Raw genomic sequence first — 21,245 nt, 5'->3', positions numbered from 1 at the left:
TTTCCTGGGAACAGAAGTTTGATTGGGTTTGGAATCAGGGGACCTGGGTTTCAGTCCTCTCTCTGTAACACCTGGCTGTCTGACCATAGCATACCTGGTCACTTCACTCCCCACGTCCTTGGCAGTTCTTACTGCTGCTGCCTTCCCCGCTCTTCAGCACAAGTGTGTACCCGTGGGATGATATCTTCCCATCAAATCATAAGTTTAATTCTACAGTGATTCTTCTTTGATGGTTGGTCAGACCTCCTCTTTCTTACAACCCTCACCCCATGTCAGAAATATAATCCTTCATTTTGCCAAAACAAAACGAAGTTAGACTGCATAGGCTAATGAATGTGTTTATTTCCCTCTCACATTCTCTTTTTTTTTATTTTATTTATTTTTTTATTTTTTTCATTTTTAAAATTATTATACTTTAAGTTTTAGGGTACATGTGCACAATGTGCAGGTTAGTTACATATGTATACATGTGACATGCTGGTGTGCTGCACCCACTAACTCGTCATCTAGCATTAGCTATATCTCCCAGTGCTATCCCTCCCCATCTCACACCAGTTAGAATGGCAATCATTAACAAGTCAGGAAACAACAGGTGCTGAAGAGGATGTGGAGAAATAGGAACACTTTTACACTGTTGGTGGGACTGTAAACTAGTTCAACCATCGTGGAAGTCAGTGTGGTGATTCCTCAGGGATCTAGAACTAGAAATACCATTTGACCCAGCCATCCCATTACTGGATGTATACCCAAAGGACTATAAATCATGCTGCTATAAAGACACATGCACACATATGTTTATTGCGGCACTATTCACAATAGCAAAGACTTGGAACCAACCCAAATGTCCAACAATGATAGACTGGATTAAGAAAATGTGGCACATATACACCATGGATACTATGCAGCCATAAAAAATGATGAGTTCATGTCCTTTGTAGGGACATGGATGAAATTGGAAATCATCATTCTCAGTAAACTATCGCAAGAACAAAAAACCAAACACCGCATATTCTCACTCATAGGTGGGAATTGAACAATGAGAACACATGGCCTCTCACATTCTCTTACTTAACCTCTGCTTGCCAGCTTAGTGAACCAGTGTACTAAAGAACTCTGGTAACATGAGTTGATTTGATAAGAAAACTTAATATAGGTCCCTTCTAGAAAATGCACTCTCAGTAGAGAATTGCATTTTGAAATATAAATCTCAAGTTCATCACTCCAGTTCATCACTCCATAACAGGTGCCCACAGGCACATTATTTTGCTTTTCAGGATCATCTGGAATGATGCCATTTAGACTAGTTGCCCTCAACCTTTTAATTTACCTGGATTTTTGGAAAGTATCTGTGTTTCCTCATTCAGCCACGTTTGTCTGAGGTAGAAGCATTTTGGAAGTTTATAGTCACCACATCCATGAGTTTTCATATGATGTCACCTTGTTCTTAGGTAACAGGACAAATATTGATGCTCATAGATTGACACTAATCTCTTGCATTGGTGAAGTACTTTACAATTGACAAAGCACTTACTCAATTATACTGTACAGTCTTCACATAATTTCATGTATAACTGTCCTGTGAGGTAGCTTTTAGTTATCCACATATTAGAAAAGTTAAGAGGTAAGACATTTTGCCCACAGTTTTCAACCTAGTAAGTAGAACACAATGTCCATTAACAGTTGAATGAATAAACAAAATATGGATTATCCATACAATGAAATATTATTCAGCCATAAAAGGAATGAAGCAGTGATACATGTCACAACATGAGGAACCTTGAAAACATAATGCTATGTGAAACAAGCCAGAGACAAAACACCACATAATTATATTGTTTCATTTATATAAAATGTCCATAGTAGGTAAATCCATAGAGACAGAAGTATATGTATGGTTACCAAGTGTGGAATGGAGTTGGGGGAAGGAGCCTGGGCAGTGAAGGCTGTAAAAAAATTCTTTTTGGTATGATGAAAGCAGTGTAATATTAGAGTGTGGTGATGATTACATAACTCTGTAAATACACGAAAAATCACTGGATTGTGTACTTTAAATGGGTGAACTTTATGGGATATAAATGATATCTTTACAAAGTAATGCATTCTTCTTTCCCCTACATTCCAGAGCTAAAGGACAAGTAACTTCAAAAGTGCTGCCTCCGGGCTCCCTTCCTGGTACCTATTCTGCTTCACTTTTGCCACATCATGAGAAGGGGTATCCAGTCTCTTAAAAGTCTTTTCTTTCTAAATATTCCTCTGTCTCTTCCTCTCAGGTCTCACTTGAACAACTAAAGGGGCAGCCTCCCAGAATCCTGGTATTCACTACCTACCACTCACTGGCAGATGTTGACATTAGCACATTACTAAGCCTAAGCAGAATTAAGAGAAAAGGAAGCCATTAGTGCCAGGTTGGAATCCTGCAATAGGACTTAGCACCTGTCCTCAGTTTAATGTATGAGTATAAGCACCCTGAATCTATAGAAAATCCAGAAATGTCCATTATTTATAAAATGCTCCCTATATATTTGTGTTTGTGCATGTGTGAGATTTGTATTTATGTAAGAGTATGACATATAGCTACAGTTGACCCTTGAACAATACTTATTTGAACTGTGGGGTCCACTTATATATGAATTTTTTTTTCAACCAAACGTGGATGGAATATAGAATATTCATGGGATGTGAGCCTTGCCTATGCAGAGGACCAACTTTTTGTATATGTGGGTTCTACAGGGCCAACTCCTCAGTTGAGCATATAAGATTTTGGTAGACACAGGGGTTCTAGGTTCTAGAACCAATCCCCTGTATACACTGAGGGACAACTCTATTGGCACAGAGTTGATTAAGGCAGTAGGAAATGGGAAGATAAAGCTGGCAGCTCTTTCCACACATGGAAAGCGTAATAGGAAAGAAGGGCTTAAGTTAGCAGGTAGGTGGTGTGGGACATTACTCTGCGTATATGTTTCATCTATTGCAGCACCCTTTCCTGTTACATACTTATACCCTGTGGGGGCAGCAGACAAGTAGAGTTCTGATACCTGAGACTGTGCGAAGAAAGCAAGCCAGGAATTTGTGTGATAGGGCAGCCTCCACAATTTCTTGTTTGATTCAGCATAAGCCTGCATTGTTTGAGTATCTCCAGGAAGTCAGCAGCAGTGCAGGCAGCAGACCTCACGGCTTAGGGTGGAAGCAAAGTGGAGCATCTGTCAGTGCATAGCCTTCTTAACCAGTGATGAGCTGCTTAGCATTCAGGACATTCAGCCCAAGATTATAAATGAAATGTGTTTGTGTGTTTATATGTGTGTATATGTATGTATGGATATGTATGTCTGCCCTGTCACTAGAAGGCTTTTAAATTTTTTGATTTAGATCATAGAATTTCTAGAGATATTAATTTTCAAATTTTATACCTCAGACAGGAATCCATCTTTCTGAGTTTTGTGTAGTTATATTTTTGGTCCTAACTTGTCAGTAAACAGGACTTTTATTTCCTCCATGGAGAAGTCAGTGATTTTTCTGTCTGGGGTCTCTTCTTGCATGCCCCCTGGTTGTCCATCCACTTTCATGACTACCTCTGCAGTCTCTTCATATCTCTTTCTTATTGTTACTTAAGGTAAAGCTTATGATTTATTATTGCATCTGTGAGCATGGTGCCAGTAGCTTCCTTTGGCTTAGGAAGGAAGAACATTTATCTCAGGATAGAGCTTCATTGCCACATTTGGTGACATAAAATGCTATATGGAGAACTGACTATACTGAGGTGTGAAATACATGTAGGAAGTCTCTCAGATATATTCAGATATCCATCGGCTTGCAGTTTGTCCCTGATGTTGGCTTTCTGCGAAGCTGAAGTGCCTACCTTGAATGGATGGAAAAAAACTGTCCAAGTCTTTGTGCCCTGTAGCCGTCAATTACTGTACTTTTCGTGAGCATTGCCTGTGGTTCCAAATGATGTTTCTATAGGCAGAAAGTGAGATGGAAGAGGGAAATATTGTACACAAAAATATGAGGATGTGAACAGAGCAGGACTGTTCACAATAGCAAAGACTTGGAACCAACCCAAATGCCCATCAATGATAGATTGGATAAAAAAATGTGGCACATATACACCATGGAATACTATGCAGCCATAAAAAAGGATGAGTTCATGTCCTTTGCGGGGACATAGCTGAAGCTGGAAACCATCATTCTCAGCAAACTAACACAGGAACAGAAAACAAAACACCACATGTTCTCACTCATAAGTGGGAGTTGAACAATGAGAACACATGGAGACAGAGAAGGGAACATCACACACTGGCGCCTGTCAGGGGGTGGGGGGCTAGGGGAGGGATAGCATTAGGAGAAATACCTAATGTAGATGACAGGTTGATGGGTGCAGCAAACCACCATGGCACATGTATACCTATGTAACAAACCTGCATGTTCTGCACATGTATCCCAGAACTTAAAATATAATTTTAAAAAATAAGAAAAAAAAGTAAATGAATAAATAAATATAATTTATCTGAGAAAAAAATATGAGGATTTAGTTCCTATTATCTGATTCCTAGTGTCCTTTGGATCATGCTTATTTTGTCTCTAAGCCCATTGTATTAACCTACATCACATATACGCAGTTTGCACTGCTGGAAGCTATCAGACTCTGTAATATTGACTCTGAAATGATTGTTTCAGCCGCACCCTACTGCTGCCTCCTTGCCCATCCTCTGAGCTTGCTTATACTCATTAGGGAAACTTCTTTGACTGTTATGACCTCTTTCTTTCCTGATTATCCCTTTACTTTCTGTTTTTTGGTTTTGGTCGTTTTCGTTGGTTCTTTCCCTGCCTCATCTTTAATTGTTGGTGATGCTCAGGGTTCCTTCCTTGACTCATAGCTGTACTCTGGAGATGCATGTTCTCCCTGAGCAGTCGCCTTTGAGCTCTGGCAACACGGAAATATATGCACTCTCCTGTGCATATGCCACATTTTTTGCTTGTTTGCTTTTTGTCATGTAGGAACTTCTGTGTAATAAAGCTTCTTCCCTAATCCCATGTCTGTTCGTCTGGCTTACTTACTCCTTTCAGAATCAGCCCAGCCTACAGGAAGCTTTTCCCAGCCTACTCTTCTCTCTCAACTATGTTCTAATTGTCCATGAGGGTTTTCTGTACTTTTGTTAATGTATGTACACCGTTGTATTGAAATGATTTGTTTATATATACAGTCATCTAAACAAAACTGCAGGTTCCCAGACAGCATGTGCCTGTTTTATTTGCATTTAAAACCTTCAGTGCTTGCAAAGTCCAAGGTATATAGTAGGCATTCAATTTGAGTGCTGCTATATTCATTCCATTTGGTGGATTTAATCTTAAGATGTTTTTGTCTCTTTTTTTTCTGAAGAATGGAACTTGCACCAAAATAACCCTAATCTGAAAAAAAAAAATGTGTCATGGCATTTTCTTTTTAAGCACCTTGCATAGTACTTTCTCTTTTCCTCCCTTTCCTAATATATGGTCTGCCTGTGTTGTACTATAAATAGTACTGCAGCAGGTAGAAATTGTAGCAGTTAGGGTTCTCCAGAGAAACAGAATGGTGAGACATGGATATACATACATACATACTTATATATACACACACACATATACATACATATATACATATGTGTGTTTGTATATACTATATATATAGAGAGAGAGAGAGAGAGAGAGAGAGAATTTTATTTCAAGGAATTGCCTCACATGATTTTATATATATAGATAGATAGAGAGAGAGAGAGAGAGAGAGAGAATTTCAAGGAATTGCCTCATGTGATTATGTTTGACAAGTCAGAAATTTGCAGGTCAGGTCAGCAGGCTTGGAAACTCTTGCTCAGAAGCTGATGCTTCCGTCTAGAGGCAGAATTCCTTCTTCCTCCGAGTCAGCTCAGCTTTGTTCTTAGGGTTTTCTGTTGATTGGATGAGGCCCACCCACATTATGAAGGATAATCTTCTTTACTTGAAGTCAACAGATTGTAGATGTTAACCATTTTCACAAAACAGCTTCACAGTTATTGCATTAGTTTGGTTGAATAAGTGGATAATGTAGACTTGCGAAGTTGATGCATGCAACTCATCATCACAGAAATAAGCATGAAATTTGTAGTTGTAACGTATCTTAGAACTCTTCTAATTACCCAGGTCCACCCTGTTGTGGCTCCATTTTGTGGATGAGGAAACAGACCCAGGGTAGTTTGTAGTTTCAATTCACAAAACTGGTTAGTAGAAAGGGGCTAGCCAGAAATTTTCTCTTAACAAATGAGAAATCCTGATTGACTTGCTTTGGCCTTATCAACAGAGTCATCAAGCATTAGGTTCTAGACCGCTTATTAACCAGCTCAGAAATCCCAAAGTAATTATTAGCACTTTTTTCTTCTCTTTATGAGTTGCTTTTTTTTTCTCAAGGGGATTTATGACTAGCTTTAAATAGAATTCGAAAAACTACTACATGTCATAAATCTGACCTCAAGTCTTAGAGTCTGTTATTAGCAGATACTGTCTTTTTATATTTTCTGTAACTTCAATGGCTTATTGCAGTGGACTATGAAAATGTATAAAATTTTTTCCTATTGCCATGGATGGGAAACTATGGAAATGTCATCCCTGCTTGCTGAACTGCCCTCTTAAATTGCCCCTTATCTGATGATGAACTAAATTATTTGGGGGAGTTGAAAAATAGAGAAATGCCAGTTATTTTTTATTCAGCACATTGTATATACTCAAAACATTTTCTGTAAGACAAAAACAGGAAACCTTGCAAGTGAAACTGTGGGTAATATGTAGTTATAAACCATCTTTCCAGGAAGGAGCTGAAAGCTCTGCATGATCCCTCTATTATAAATTTTTCCAACTCCTTTTGAAGGATGTTAAGTAATTTGCCCCACAGTCTATGGGAATTTTTCACCTTGGGGAAATGGGGCTGAGAAAGTTGTTACTTTTAACCCCAGTGAACCACACCAGAAACAATTACAGCATCATACAAATCAATTTCTGCATTTTCCATAAAGTGTTTGGCAAGGAACAAAATAGGCTGGAAGCTGGGGAAAAGGCCAAGTACTTAACTCACTCAAACTCATTTTAAAGTTTTTAGCTCTAGATATTCAAAGAAATCAGTGTTCATCCTGTTTAATTCATGGGAACATCACTGTTTTTTATGTTATATAAAAGGAAACTTTCCAATTTTCTTAAATATACAATTTTTTGATAGTGAGAAATAAAATTATCTCAATTTAGATAGACAAAATGCCTTTACTCATTTTCTAAGAAAATCTTAAATTTCTGGATAGGGAAATAAATATATATTTTTTGAAATCCATTTTCAAAACATCATGGCATTTAAGCATTCCAACTTAATGACAGCTGAGAAAGACTGGTGTGAGACATATACTGCGTAAAGTGAATCCGCCCTATCTATTATACATGGGGATACCACCATCTGGAAAAACAAGATCTATGTATATTTAGCCAAATACCAAAAGAATACTGCTGAAATTTCACTCTCCTGTTTCCCTCTAAGTATTTGATATGTCATCAAGTATTGTATTGTATTTTTTAAATGTTTTGGTACTTTACTAAATAACAAAGAATAACTAAGAACTTTTGCACAGAGTCAGAGGATGGTCTTTTATTTATTATCAGAGGTGATGCCTTTCTATAAATATTGAGAATACAGTAGTGTCCTACAGGGATAGTTATTTCGTCTTTCTAAAGAGCTTGTGCATTAAGTAATGTTGTTCTTTAATAATGCACTTAAATTACATTTAGATTTTTTTGCTAAATGTGTGAAATCAGTTTAAAATTCCATCTTTCATTTAAGACTGCTTATTAAGGAATAATAATCCCTTATTTAAATTATGATTTTTGACAGTTGACAAAGTGCTTTTACACATATTTTCTCATCTGATTCTAAAAACAGATCTAGTGTTAGATGATGTTGGTTTTCATTCCTGAGGTGAAGAAATTGAGGCAGCAAGAGTTTAGGCATTTTCTTTTTCATGCAACTATTAGGTGACATTTCCAAGACTGGAATTCATGTGTCTTGACTCTAAATCCAATTTTTAAAAACCCTTGCCTAAAGTGGCTCTCATTTACTGAATTGTCAATGGTATTTCTTTGTACATATAAATAAATTATTTTATGGATTGCCCCATAATGCAGATTAGGCAGGATAATTTATGAATTCTGATTTCTACTCTTAAAACCTATGCATACTTAATTTATAGAATGTTAATTAAAGTAATTCTGTTTTAATATGAGTAAAATTATGGTGATTTTTCAAAAAAGTATTTTGGAAAAGTATTATGTTTATTTTCTACCAAATGTATGTGGGTATACACACAAAAACACATTTGCCTACATATGTGTGTGTTTATATATGCAAATATGTGCATATGCATATAAACTAAAATACATGTATTTAGATGGCAGCAAGATTAAGAAAATAATTAGGTCATTAATACTAATTGCAGATGTAATGAAAGTTGTATAGTGGATGAATGCAGAATAGTTAAAATGAAGATAGAATTTTCTTTAGCCTTGGCTGTAAGTAAAATGTAATACATCATAGTTTGTTGAATTTTCTTACTCTTTCCCTGTTTTTGATAGAGTAAAAGATATACTTTGGAGTGGAGATTAAACTCTTAAGAGATACAGACCAATGCCGACTCATAGTTAAGGGTCCTTATTTAATTTACATGCAATTTTTGGTTTTAGAATAATTCATTGAGATATATATTTTCTGCTCTGCTCTTCAAGTGCTATGTTAATTACTGAAGTCTCAGACATTTTCAAATAAAAGAACCTGTGATATATCATCTCTTCCATTAACAGCTTACAATTCAGATGAGCAAATATGCTTAGCAGTTTTACTCAACGAGTAGTTCGTTCCAGGTAATCCAACAGATGATGTCTCATTAAGAGTAGAGGAAGTCCGATAGGTTCCAGCTCAGATGGGGAGTCACAGATGATGGAGAAGGTGTCATCTGGGTGGGCGTTTGTGGCAATTGGTAGAATTTGAAGAGTAGGAAAGGAAATAGTTTCAGGTACAAAGCAAGGGGAACAAACAGCACATTTGGTGGATGGTAAGGAAACCTGGCTTTGCATCATGAATAGTGGCTGAACAAAATTAGGGAAATTAAGAGGTAAATAAACTGGCAGTGTGGGAGGTATGAATAAATTTGGTCTTAAGTCTATTGAATTTCACTGATGATGCGGTTTTCAAGGAGACCTTTTTAAATGGCAGTTTGGAAGCACAGTAGTTGGCTCTTAAGCATTTAGTAAATGAAATGCAATGCTGGGAAGAATCAGAGCCACCCCTGGAGGATGGAATGTCTTCTGCGTAGAGTTGACAGCTAACTGGGGGAGGATGAGTCATTACTGGAAAGCAGGACAACATCCTTTGGGCTGAGAACAGTGGCCATTTATTTAAGCTGTCTCTGGCTGGTGGTCCTCTTTGACATTTTTCTTATTTGGTATATGGAAAAAATATAGCACGAGACATCCACTACTGCAGGCTTAAAATTAAGACTTAATTTAAAACATGAGTTGATTGTATTATTTATTTTCTTTTTTGAAAGTTGAGCTGTTTGAAATACCATCCCAGAATGAGGTGGACAGTCTTATTTGCCTTGGTTTATGCTACCTCTAAGTCATCTTAACATTAGTATTCACAAAACTACATTGCAGTGAAATTCAACAAATCTTTACTGAATACCTCTTATGAGGAAGATGATAAAGAATAAGAGGAAAATGAGATTTTTAGTTTGTTTGGAATACAGAGTGTATGAGAAGTATAATAGATTAGAAGTATAAAGTCTCAATGTTGTACTAAATGGGCACCATTAAAGGTTTTGAACCATCAATGTTTTTAGGTTTTTAAATGGTACAGGAAAGTTGTTTTTAGTTTTTTGGATGATATAGGGGGACATATTGGTTCACTTGTTCTGTTTGATTCGCATATCTTTTGCTTTTAAATAGGTGAACAGTTTCTCAAATGGCAGATATGTTAGTCAAAGTATACTAAGTGGCATCAGATAACATTCAGTACTGTGAAGTGTCAATTTTAGATATCACCTCAGTGGAAAAATAATAGCATCAAATAAACAGTACCAGGTAAGGAGAAACAGAGCTCTTCATTATTGGCCAGATGGACTCAGCAAGCCTCTGTTCCTCACCTGGATCCTTATGCATAAAACAAAAGGAAGTTTTAATAACATTATTTAAAGAAAAGGAAGAAAAAATGTTTGCCATACTCCTAAGGAATGAGTCAGTTGTTACATAGTCCGCTGTTAAATTCAGGGCCTTGATATATTTAGCTCCTTTGTGACTTGGAAAAATAGCCCAGAGAACAATATAGATGTTATTTTTAATATTACTTTTTCCTCCAGGAATCTAATTACGTAAGAAATTTTTTATATCAAACAACCATTCAGGCCAGTATAAGTGTATCAGTACCTAACTGCTAACATCATTCGCTATATTTGGTGAACTGTCTCTCTCAGCAGCTCAAATGTCAGTTTTTATAGAGAAGAGAAAAGCTCTCTCTTGTTCTCATTCTCATTGAGGCACTCCTCCCTCCTTCTTCCTTTCCCTCTCTCTTTTTTGAACACACACACACACACACACACCCCAAATAGTTAAAGCCAATGGATTGATGACTTGACCTCAGTGTGTTATCAAGACTAGTTCTGAATTACTAATGGCCAGTGGGATCCAAGTATCTCATTTGATAGAGTGATGCAGCTACCGTGGTGCTATTATGCTGTTGATGGATGCAAGAAGAGGGGAAATTAAAATCACTCTATATTTAACAGTATAGGATTGAAAGTGTAATGTAGGCCCTTGTGCTTTTGATAAGGGAAATGGTTTATTCACTAGAGTTGGTCAAAATGTGATTAACACAGGGTTACCAGGATTCTCTATTAATGAAAGCATCTCTCAGCTATGTATTTCCTTGTGTGTGTGTTTTTTAAATGAAATTAAATATCACAGGTCACAGGTCACATGAGGGGTCTATCTGTAATGATTCTCTTTGACAACAAATGGAATTTTGGAATATAGTGAGTTTCCTGACATTGGAGACAGCCATGTAGAGTGGAGACAACAATTGATTTGGGGTTTTGTAGAAAATTTTTTTTATTGTATGGGAATTCAGCTAGATTAGAGTTTCCTAGCCCAAATTTAATGGTAAACCATGTACTTGAAAAATAAGACAAGAGGGGACTGACATGTGAGCTAAAACTGTTGTCACTGAGCAAAATGAGAGATAGGGAATCAATGTGACAGTAAAAATTGGTTTGGTGATAGGGACAATATTAATAACCTTTAAGACCCCCCTCTATTCATGAGTTTCTGTAACTTAAACCTGAATATGCTGGTCAACTCACTGGCACTTGAAAATTTTTTTTTTTTTTTTTTGAGTCTGAGTCTCACCTGTCACCCAGGCTGGAGTGCAGTGGCACGATCACGGCTTACTGTGGCCTCAACCTCCTGAGCTCAAGCAATTCTTTCACCTCAGCCTCCAGAGTATCTGGGACCACAGGTGCACACTACCATGTTCAACTAATTTATTTTTATTTTTGTAGAGACAGAGTCTTACTATGTTGCCCAGGCTGGTCTTGGAAATCCTGGGCTCAAGCGATCCTCCTGCCTCAGGCTCCCAAAATGCTAGGATTACAGGTGTGAGCCACTGTGCCTGGGCTAGTAGGTTCTTAACTGAATTCTAACCCCTGCACCCAATTTCTAGTTTGCTAAAAACCCTTAAGAATGCAGACCAAGAAGCTGGCTGCCAAACAAGATCACAGTTGGTACAGGCTTCAGGTTAGGTGGTATTGATGTCAGACAAATCCTAAATCTGTGAAGACTGCTGAAATAGGGGATCATCAGTCAGCATCACTCAGGGCGCAAGTTAAGTGAGAGGGCTGATATCAAGGATTAAGAGTTAAGGCAGTGGGTACACCTCTAGCCTTGTGAGTCTAATGGAACTTCAGACGGAGACATCCAGCACCACGGACAGCTCTTCAGAGCTGTTGGGTGGATGTAAAAACTCCTAGGGGTTTTTCCTGGAAAAACTGCTTCTACTTCTTCCTAGCTAAAGATGTCTACTATACACAAGTATCGTACTTTATGCAACCCTCACTTTTCTCATCTTCAATGTAGTAATAATAAATGTTCTATATAGTTCTCTGGGTACACATATTAAATGATAAATTGAAAGTATGTGTCAGTAATACAAATTTAATAACCTTTCACTTTGAATCATTGCCCTTTATCTACCTAAGATTGTATTATGTCAAGGAAAATTGCCAGCTTCTTCTTAAAGTATGAAATAACAGTTAAATCAACTGATGGGAGAAACCGTGATATGGTAAACAGATATACATTTTATTGGTGAGAGATAGGAACTAGGATTTACTGTATACCATGTAGGTTCAGACATATGCTTTTATAATTCTTATGCCATTTAATTTTCATAACCACTCTGTGTACCGATCAAGGAATGGAGGGGTCAGTCCATGTCATGCTCTTCCACTGTGCCATATTTCTCCTATTTCTACTGATGGGATGGAATGGGTGACATCTGGTATGCAGGGCCAGAGTGATGATAGAATTCCAACTCGTGGCTGTCCTAAGAGTGGTCTCTTCTGAGTATTTTCCTGATGGCAGGAAGTGGGAGTGAAGGACAGATAGAGGGGGTAAGCAACACAGCTCAGGTCCCTCAACAAGGAGATATCAGAGCATTCCTGGCCAGGAGATGGAGCAGGGTATCCAGGGGCCCTTTGGAATGAGGTGAACCAGGTTGTTGCTGAGCTTACTGTGGGTTGGTCATGGTAGGAATCTTCTCAAAGACCCTCAACCTAGCTGCTATTGAAGGAAATGAAAAACCATACTTTGATATCTGTGTGCAATAACTTTATGTAATACAGTGACAACTTAGGGAAAAGCATCTATCTTTACAGTTAGGGTATTTTAAAGGGAATGAAAAGGTCTCGTGCCATTAACATTTAGTATTTGTGTCTTTGATAAAACCAGAGTATCTTTTGTGTGATCCGTTTGTATTTAATTTGAATCATTATTTCAGAATATAAAAGTGTATCTAATTATTTTATTTTATTTTTTGAGACAGAGTCTCGCTGTTGCCCAGGCTGGAGTGCAGTGGTGGGATCTCCGCTCACTGCAGGCTCCGCTCCCCCGGGTTCACACCATTCTCCTGCCTCAGCCTCCCGAGTAGCTGGGACTACAGGCACCCGCCACCACTCCCAGCTAATTTTTTTGTATTTTTAGTAGAGACGGGGTTTCACCGTGTTAGCCAGGATGGTCTCGATCTCCTGACCTCGTGATCCGCCCGCCTCAGCCTCCCAAAGTGCTGGGATTACAGGTGTGAGCCACCGCGCCCGGCCCTAATTTTTTATGAACATGAATTTTACATGTGGTTATTGACTGTTTGCATTTGTTATTTGAAAAATATAAAATGTGTCATAATGGAAAATGATCAAGTAGCAAAGAAATGCCTTCAACAGCTTTCTATATGTTTTGTCTTATGTACATAAGGATGTAGACAGCTTTATGAGACAGACTATACTGGCTGTCTCATATATTAGCTGGGCTGAGACTTTTTTTCTTTTCATAACAGTTTGATAGATGTTTGTGATTATCTGTTCAATAGCCCATTTAGGACTAGGTTGAAGAAGCAGCAGTTTTCTGCATAGGTAGCATTTGAGATCCATTATCAGAGGGAAATGATTATTGTATGATGCTGTTGTCCCTTATAACTTTCAAGAGGAAAATGTTAGGATTAGGTAGTTATATAATGATTTGTTTGATAGAAGGAGCACTGAGGTTGAAATCAGAAGATACAAATTTGAATGCTTGTTTCTATACCCACCAGATGCATAGCCTTTAGTAAGTTTTTCAGACCCTCAGAGCCACAGTTTGCTGCTATAAAAATGAGACTCTCCACCTAAGTCAGGGAATGGTTGTGAGATTACATTAGATGACATTTGTTAAAGTGCTTAAAATTTCTAACACATTTTTTAAAGAAACTGTTTATAATAATTCTCCTTTGTGGTTATTTTCTACAGAAAGTGAGTGAGAAGGTTGGAGGAGCTGAAGGAACCAAGCTAGATGATGACTTCAAAGAGATGGAAAGGGTAAGCCTTCACTACTGCCTAGTGTTCCCTTTGACATAAAAATGTCTACCATAATTAGAGGAGAAGAGAAAACGGGAGAGGGCAACTGTTTTCCACTGGTCTCTGAGAATACTACATTTTGTTATTTAAAACTACTTTTCATGTATATTTTAAAACATAAAATGTAAAATATTCTGTCTTCCCTTTGTACTGTCCTGAGGACAAAACCTCAGTGAAGGTGAAAGGTCACGATGAACTTTTTCTGGTGGGTTTCATCATCATTTAAAAGAAATAAGGACAGTGTTGAGCTGATGTTTGAATTAGGGTGAGATGCGTAGAAAAGAAGCTGCAGAATGACATCCCAAATGTTTTTGGGAGAGTTTAAGTCACTTTCTGGCTTTAAGGACCTTCCTTACTGGATGATTGGCCAGAGGCAGCCATGTATAGTGGAGAGAATACAGTTTGAGAGCTTGTCCAACCTTGGCCCAAACTCCCCTTCCTACCATGTGTCGCAAAAGTCCATCTATTGATCAGAGCCTCTTTTAAAAATTTTATTGTTATTATTGTTATTATTTTTTTGAGATGGAGTCTTGCTCTGTTGCCCAAGCTGGAGTGCAGTGGCATGATCTTGGCTCACTGCAACCTCCGTCTCCTGGGTTCAAGTGATCTCCTGCCTCAGCTCCCTGAGTATCTGGGATTACAGGCACGCACCACCACGTCTGGCTGATTATTGTATTTTTTGTAGAGATGGGGTTTTACCATGCTGGCCAGGCTGGTCTCGAACTCCTAACCTCAGGTGATCCGCCTGCCTCAGCCTCCCAAAGTGCTGAGGTTACAGGCGTGAGCCACTGCACCCAGCAGAGCCCCTTTTTAAGTGAGTGTAAAATGAGAAGACTAATACTCATTTGGGGGATTTTAGTTAAGGCTTAAAAATAATGTAGATTGTTTAGCTTTCTGCTTAAAAGGTAGGTTCTCAGCAAGTGAGGGTAGAAGTGATGAACAAAACATCTCATTTTTCTTGGGACATGAGCCATGTTTTCGCTTTTACTTTTCTTTTACTTTAACGCTCTTCAGAGCAGGTGATATTTAGGCTTATGATTAAAAGTGTGTGTTACACTGTGCACAGAAACATTTTAGGTCTTAAGTGGGTGGTGGGTAATGGATCTGAGAGTAGCAATCCTGTACTTGAACAGAAGAGGATGTTGCAAACCTATGGTACCTAGAAACCGCATTTAAACATTGTTAAGAATATTGCTTTTGTACTTCGTTGTAACAAAGCAGTTTTTTAATATTCTGATTTTGATTCTACCAGAAGTTTTTCAGGGACTGGATATTGTTTTAGTCTACATCAGATCCAACAGGCTGCCTCAGTTTTGCTGTTTTTGCTATGTTTGCATGAAGAGTCAAACAAAAAATTCCTAGGTATACATTAGTGTAGTGTGAGAAATTAAAAAAAAAATCTTAGGTACTTTCTACCTTGTCTTTTTAGTTTTTCTCTTGGTGAGTTTATTGATGAATTCAATAAATATTTTCTTTGTGTCTTCCATGAACCAGGAGGTAGGATATAGACAAGGTTCCTGAGTGCATGAAGTTCGTAGTCTAGTGGGGAGGGCAAACTTGGGGCAAGTAATGACCAGCATGGCAAGGAGGAAAACTCATGGAGCTACAGAAACCCAGCACAGAGGAAACTCACCCATACTGCATTGTCAAGGAGAACCTTCCAGATAGTTAAGTGAAGATGGGAAAGAGTTAGCAGAGCCTGGTAAAGGAAACAGCATGCAAGCAGGCAAGAGGGAATGGTTGAGTTCCTGAAAAAAAAAAGATAATTTGCCAAGAGGCAGGGTCTTGTGAAATCAGACTGCATAGTATTGACCCGGCTGGTCATTCTGGCTAAGTTCTTGAGATAGACCTCACTGATGGATACCCAGTGGTGAGGAGATTTTATACTGGAATTCTGAGTCCCAGCCTTCAGAAGTCTGGAAAACCAGACTCTTACAGCTGAGGCCTGGCACCTACTTCCTCCAACTGGACCAAAGTCTGCATTGGTTCCTATTTCTCATCTCTGGATGGTTCTAAATACCACCTGATCCTCAACCAAAGCTGGTAGCCACTAATATCCATAGTTATGGAAATAGTATTTTACCCATCAATCTTCTACAGCATCTGAGACTCCAGGAACTGACACACATTTCCAGAAATGTCTTGTCTTTGAATCTTCTACTGCCCATAAAATTGGAGTTCCTCACGCTTCATTTGAGCAGCCCATGGGTTAATCCGCCTCTGTCTTCACCCAATCTTGCTTGATCCCTCCTTGTGCTTTGATGCTCCTCCTTCCCAGCACCCCTGGAGAGCATTTATAGTATGCCGCGTGGCCAATGTCATGTAATTAATGAAAGATTAGGCAGGTATTTAGGAATTTGGAACTAAGTACCAGGAATCAGAATTTGACACTTCCTTTTAGCATCTGCCAGGACTAAAGGGAATGAGCTAGGCAGCTCACTGTCTAAACTGAGACAAACTAACTTTCTGTTTCTTAAATGAGACTAAAAAGAACAGGAAATTTGGAGAACTGAGTAGAATTTATCACTGAGCAACTAATTAGACCTTTGGAGATTTATTTTGGTGAGAAATATATGCCAGTTTTGCAAACTAATTGAAATAAAAGAGAATCCTCCACGCATTTTACTTTAGGCAAATACCAACAGACCTTCCTCTGAGTATGAAAGTAAGGTATAAGGATTGTTTCTCCTAACTTATAGAAATGTTTCTGAAACTTTTATTTCAAAATATAGATACTCCTGCAGCAAAGTAAACATCTGATTGACTGAAGAACACACTCATGGCTCTTTACTTGGGTTTATACCTGAATAAATTGAGAGATTTAGGTTTCAGTGCAGTGTGGCAATTGTTTTACTCTTTTTAATTCTGTATATCTTTTGTTTCTGTGTCTCTATTGCAAATTTTGTACCCTCCACCCATGCTAAATTTACATGAATAGTATAAGATTTCTGTGGTAATTGAAAAGCACTTGCTTTGGATTTAGACTGTCAAATCTTTTCTCACCTGTTAATTGATTATTCACACAAATGTTTGAGCTCAGTGTTCCCAAGCAGACAGAAGAATTGCCTTTCCATAGTTTGTTTTCTGCTCATCAGGCATTTGGGGTAGAGAGACCTTTGCTCATCTGTATTCTCGGAGGTGCAATTAGATAACCAAATGAAATAAATTAGAGGTTTGCTTCAAGCAGCATTACTGGGAGAGAGAAGTGGGTTTTCCTAGGGGTGTTTCTCTAATCAGCCGCCCCAGCCACTCTGTGGCTGAGATGCAGTAAAATCATCATGTGTGTCCCTTAGCTCTGCAGCCCTCCTCTCCCTGAGCTGATTGGATAGAATCCTGCAGCTGTGCTGTCTCTGTAGGATCCCTGCCCATCATTATTTCTCTCCTAAGTGCCTTGCGTGGAATTCTTTTTGTTTTCATTTTAAATGCTGTCTGTTGCTTACAAGCTTTGTTAAACACAGGCTAAATGTCTTACTCTGGTGCAACATTGGAGGATTTGTTCTTTGAAAAGCTATAGGTTTTTTTGTTAAGAGGAAGTTCTGAAATTTGAAGAACCTCTGGTTCCTTCTCAAATTTTCCTCGGTTGCTGCAATGATTGTGTAGTTTTTTGTTGTGTGTACAGTTACATTCATTAATTTACTTGGAAAGTGCCTCCATGTTAAGGCAGTATCCCTGCCTTCAAGGGACTTCCAGTTTTGATTTTTAAAAAATTGTACGTAAATCAGTACCTTACAGAACATAGTGCTTGGTGTCCTGGGGAGGATTCCCATGGAATCTTCAGGCTGGGTATATCAGGCTTCCTAGAAGAGAGAGGGCGTCTGAGCTAAATCCTGAACATGTCTCTTGTCCCTGATTATATGGTTAATTCAGAATTCTAAGCTGAGGAATATAGTATCTGTTTTGCAGCCTGAAAATTATCCTGGGAAATCCCTTCTGTTGAACCCAGAAGATGTCCTAGGGATAGAAACATGTCTATAGGCCCTTTAATAAAAATGGGATTCTTTTTAAGGAGCAACCTTGAGTTTTAAGAAGAGCAAGTTGTTGAGAAAGAATGCCATTTCATATGAGAGTAAGAGAGGATTATTGGCAGATTCAGGTGTGGAGAAAGTCCAGTAGGAAAATGTCCATGGTCATTATCTTCATACACTCAGTCACTGGGTGGAGAGGGGTTCAATTTTTCTATCCAGCCCAAGTGGTAGAGCTAGAATTAATGAGTAGAATCCATGGGGAGATAGATTCTGGCTCAATATAAGAAAAACTTTTGGCTATCAAAGCTGGGTTTTTGGTGTGTGTGTTTTTGTGTGTGTGTGTGTGTGTGTGTGTGTGTGTGTGTTTTGCCTCAGCAATGACTGAATTCCCTATCACTGCCCATGTTTGACCCCCTCGTTCCCACTGCCCATGTTGGAACACACACTGACCTGCTAGTTCCCTCCCATCATGTGAGGCACACCAGTCATCTCTTGTGAGTTTTGTGGTTAGTAATTTGTTACTAATAATGTCACTTTTTAATGATGTCACTCTTACTTGGATTCCAGTGATCTCTCTCAAGTGGGGAGAGAAAGGAGTAGAGTTTCAGCTGGAATGCTCTGAGCAACACATATCCCTGAGTGCACCCATAATGTCTCCTTCATGGTGTGATGGGAAAGGAGGAGGCGTGGAGCATTGTGCTAAGACACACCCCACCCCGGTGTGGGGATGTAAGAAGGGCCAGAGCTCCAAACAAGATGAGCTTTAAAGACATCTTTTTCCTTAGTCTGAAATTCAGTGATGACAAGCTTCCTCTGAGTTACATGTTTGCAATATATAGTTCCAAGCTTATATTCATTAAAGGTAATGACTAAGAAGATTAACAGCAAAAAAAAAAAAAATACATTGGAGCAATCACAGCATTCTAATGACCTTGTTTATTTTTGTTTTTTAACGCATTGTTTGTCAGTTGGGCTTTCTGAATACATAAGATAATGCTTTAAATCAAAGCAGCTTGGGGACAGATGCATTAACTCTTCTGAGTCAGCAGGGGACTATTAAAAACATCACTCTTGGACCTGCCTGTATCTCGCTGCCAGACAGACCTTCCCAGGACACGGTTTTCATCATGTCTCTGTGATTGTTTATTTAGCTGTTCTTGTTCAGGAGTCTCAGTACTTTAAGTGGGTGTGTATGCATTATTAATAGTTGTAGTTTCTTCAGTGACAGAAAAGTTAAGAATTTGAAAATATTTTAGTTTTTCATATGCCTTTTTAATATTTCTTTTATGTTACCACTGTGAGTTACCCATTTTCAAGTGGGTGTGTAATTCATCTACTTATTTATCTAATTTATTTATTTACTTACTTATTTGGAGATTGAGGTCTCACTCTATTGTCCAGGCTGGAGTGTAGTAGCTCAGTCATAGCTCACGATCACCTCAAACTTCTGGGCTCAAGTGATTCTCCTGCCTCAGCCTCTCAAGTAGCTAGGACTACCAGCACACACCACCTTGCCTGCCTAATTTTTATTATTTATTTGATATTTGAGGTCCAATTTATTTCTTTTTTTAAACTTCTATCTTAACTTCAGGGGTACACGTGCAGGTTTGTTACATAGGTAGACACGTGTCATGGGAGTTTATTGTACAGATGATTTTATCACCCAGGTATTAAACCTAGTACTCATTAGTTATTTTTCCTGATCGTCTCCCTCCTCCCACCCTCCACCCTCCAATAGGTCCCAGTGTGTGTTGTTCCCCTCTGTGTGTCCTTGTGTTCTCATCATTTTTGTCCCACTTATAAGTGAGAACATGTGGTATTTGGTTGTCTCTTCCTGCATTAGTTTGCTAAAGATAATGGCCTCCAGGTTCATCCATGTCCCTGCAAAGAACCTGCTCTGTCTTTTTTATGGCTGCATAGTATTCCATGGTGTATACGTAGCACATTTTCTTTATCCAGTCTCTCATTGATGGGCATTTGGATTGATTCCATGTCTTTGCTCTTATGAGTAGTGCTGCAGTGAACACATGTGTGCATGTGTCTTTATAATAGAACAATTTATATTCCTTTGGGTGTATATCCACTAATGGGATTGCTGGGTCAAATGGTATTTCTGTCTTTAGGATTTTGAGGAATCACCACACTATCTTCCACAATGGTTGAACTAATTTACACTCCTACCAACAGTGTATAAACATTCCTTTTTCTCCACAACCTTGTCAGCATCTGTTGTTTTTTGACTTTTTATCTCATTGTGGTTTTGATTTGTGTTTCTGTAATGATCAGTGATGTTGAGTGTTTTCTCATATGTTTCTTGGCCACATAAATGTCTTCTTTTGAAAAGTATTCATGTCCTTTGTCCACTTTTTAATGGGGTTGTTTGCTTTTTTTCTTGTAAATTTGTTTAAGTTCCTTATAGATGCCGGATATTAGACCTTTGTTGGATACATAGCTTGCAAAAATTTTCTCTCATTCTATAGCTTGTCTGTTTACTCTGTTGGTAGTTTCTTTTGCTGTGCAAAAGCTCTTTGGTATAATTAGATCCCATTTGTTAATTTTCGCCTTGGTTGCAATTGCTTTTGGTGAAAAACAAAATTGCTTTTGGTGAAAATTTTGCTCATGAAATTTTTGCCCGTGCCTATGTCCTGAATGGTATTTTGCCTAGGTTGTCTTTCAGGGTTTTTATGATTTGGAGTTTATACATTTAAGTCTTTAATCCATCTTGAGTTAATTTTTGTATATGGTGTAAGGAAGGCGTCCAGTTTCAATCTTCTGCGTATGGCTAGCCAGTTATCCTAGCACCATTTATTGAATAGGGAATCTTTTCCCCATTGTTTGATTTTTGTCAGATTTGTCAAAGACCAGATAACTGTAGGTGTGCAGTTTTATTTCTGAGATCTCTATTCTATTCTGTTGGTTTATGTGTCTGTTTTTGTACCAGTACCATGCTGTTTTGGTTATTGCAGCCCTGTAGTATAGTTTGAAGTTGGATAGGATGATGACTCCAGCTTTGTTCTTTTTGCATAGGATTGCCTTGGCTATTCAGGCTCTCTTCTGTTTCCATATGAATTTTAAAGTACTT

The 21,245-nt window shown here is 38.3% G+C and overlaps 1 protein-coding gene across 1 annotated transcript in view; it reads left to right on the top strand.

Annotated features, from left to right (window-relative positions):
- SH3GL2 (SH3 domain containing GRB2 like 2, endophilin A1) overlaps nt 1–21,245 on the top strand; it is a 216,765-nt gene that overhangs the window by 152,454 nt on the left and 43,066 nt on the right. The window contains exon 2 of the mRNA XM_019034047.4: nt 14,091–14,159. Coding sequence (XP_018889592.1) covers nt 14,091–14,159 — 69 coding nt within the window. The remainder of the gene's footprint in view (nt 1–14,090; nt 14,160–21,245) is intronic.

The sequence above is a fragment of the Gorilla gorilla genome, chromosome 13 (assembly GCF_029281585.2).
Source record: "Gorilla gorilla gorilla isolate KB3781 chromosome 13, NHGRI_mGorGor1-v2.1_pri, whole genome shotgun sequence".
Taxonomy (NCBI): Eukaryota; Metazoa; Chordata; class Mammalia; order Primates; family Hominidae; genus Gorilla; species Gorilla gorilla.
The sequence above is the reverse complement of the archived record's forward strand: the minus strand, read 5'-3'. Positions and strand labels throughout refer to the sequence as shown.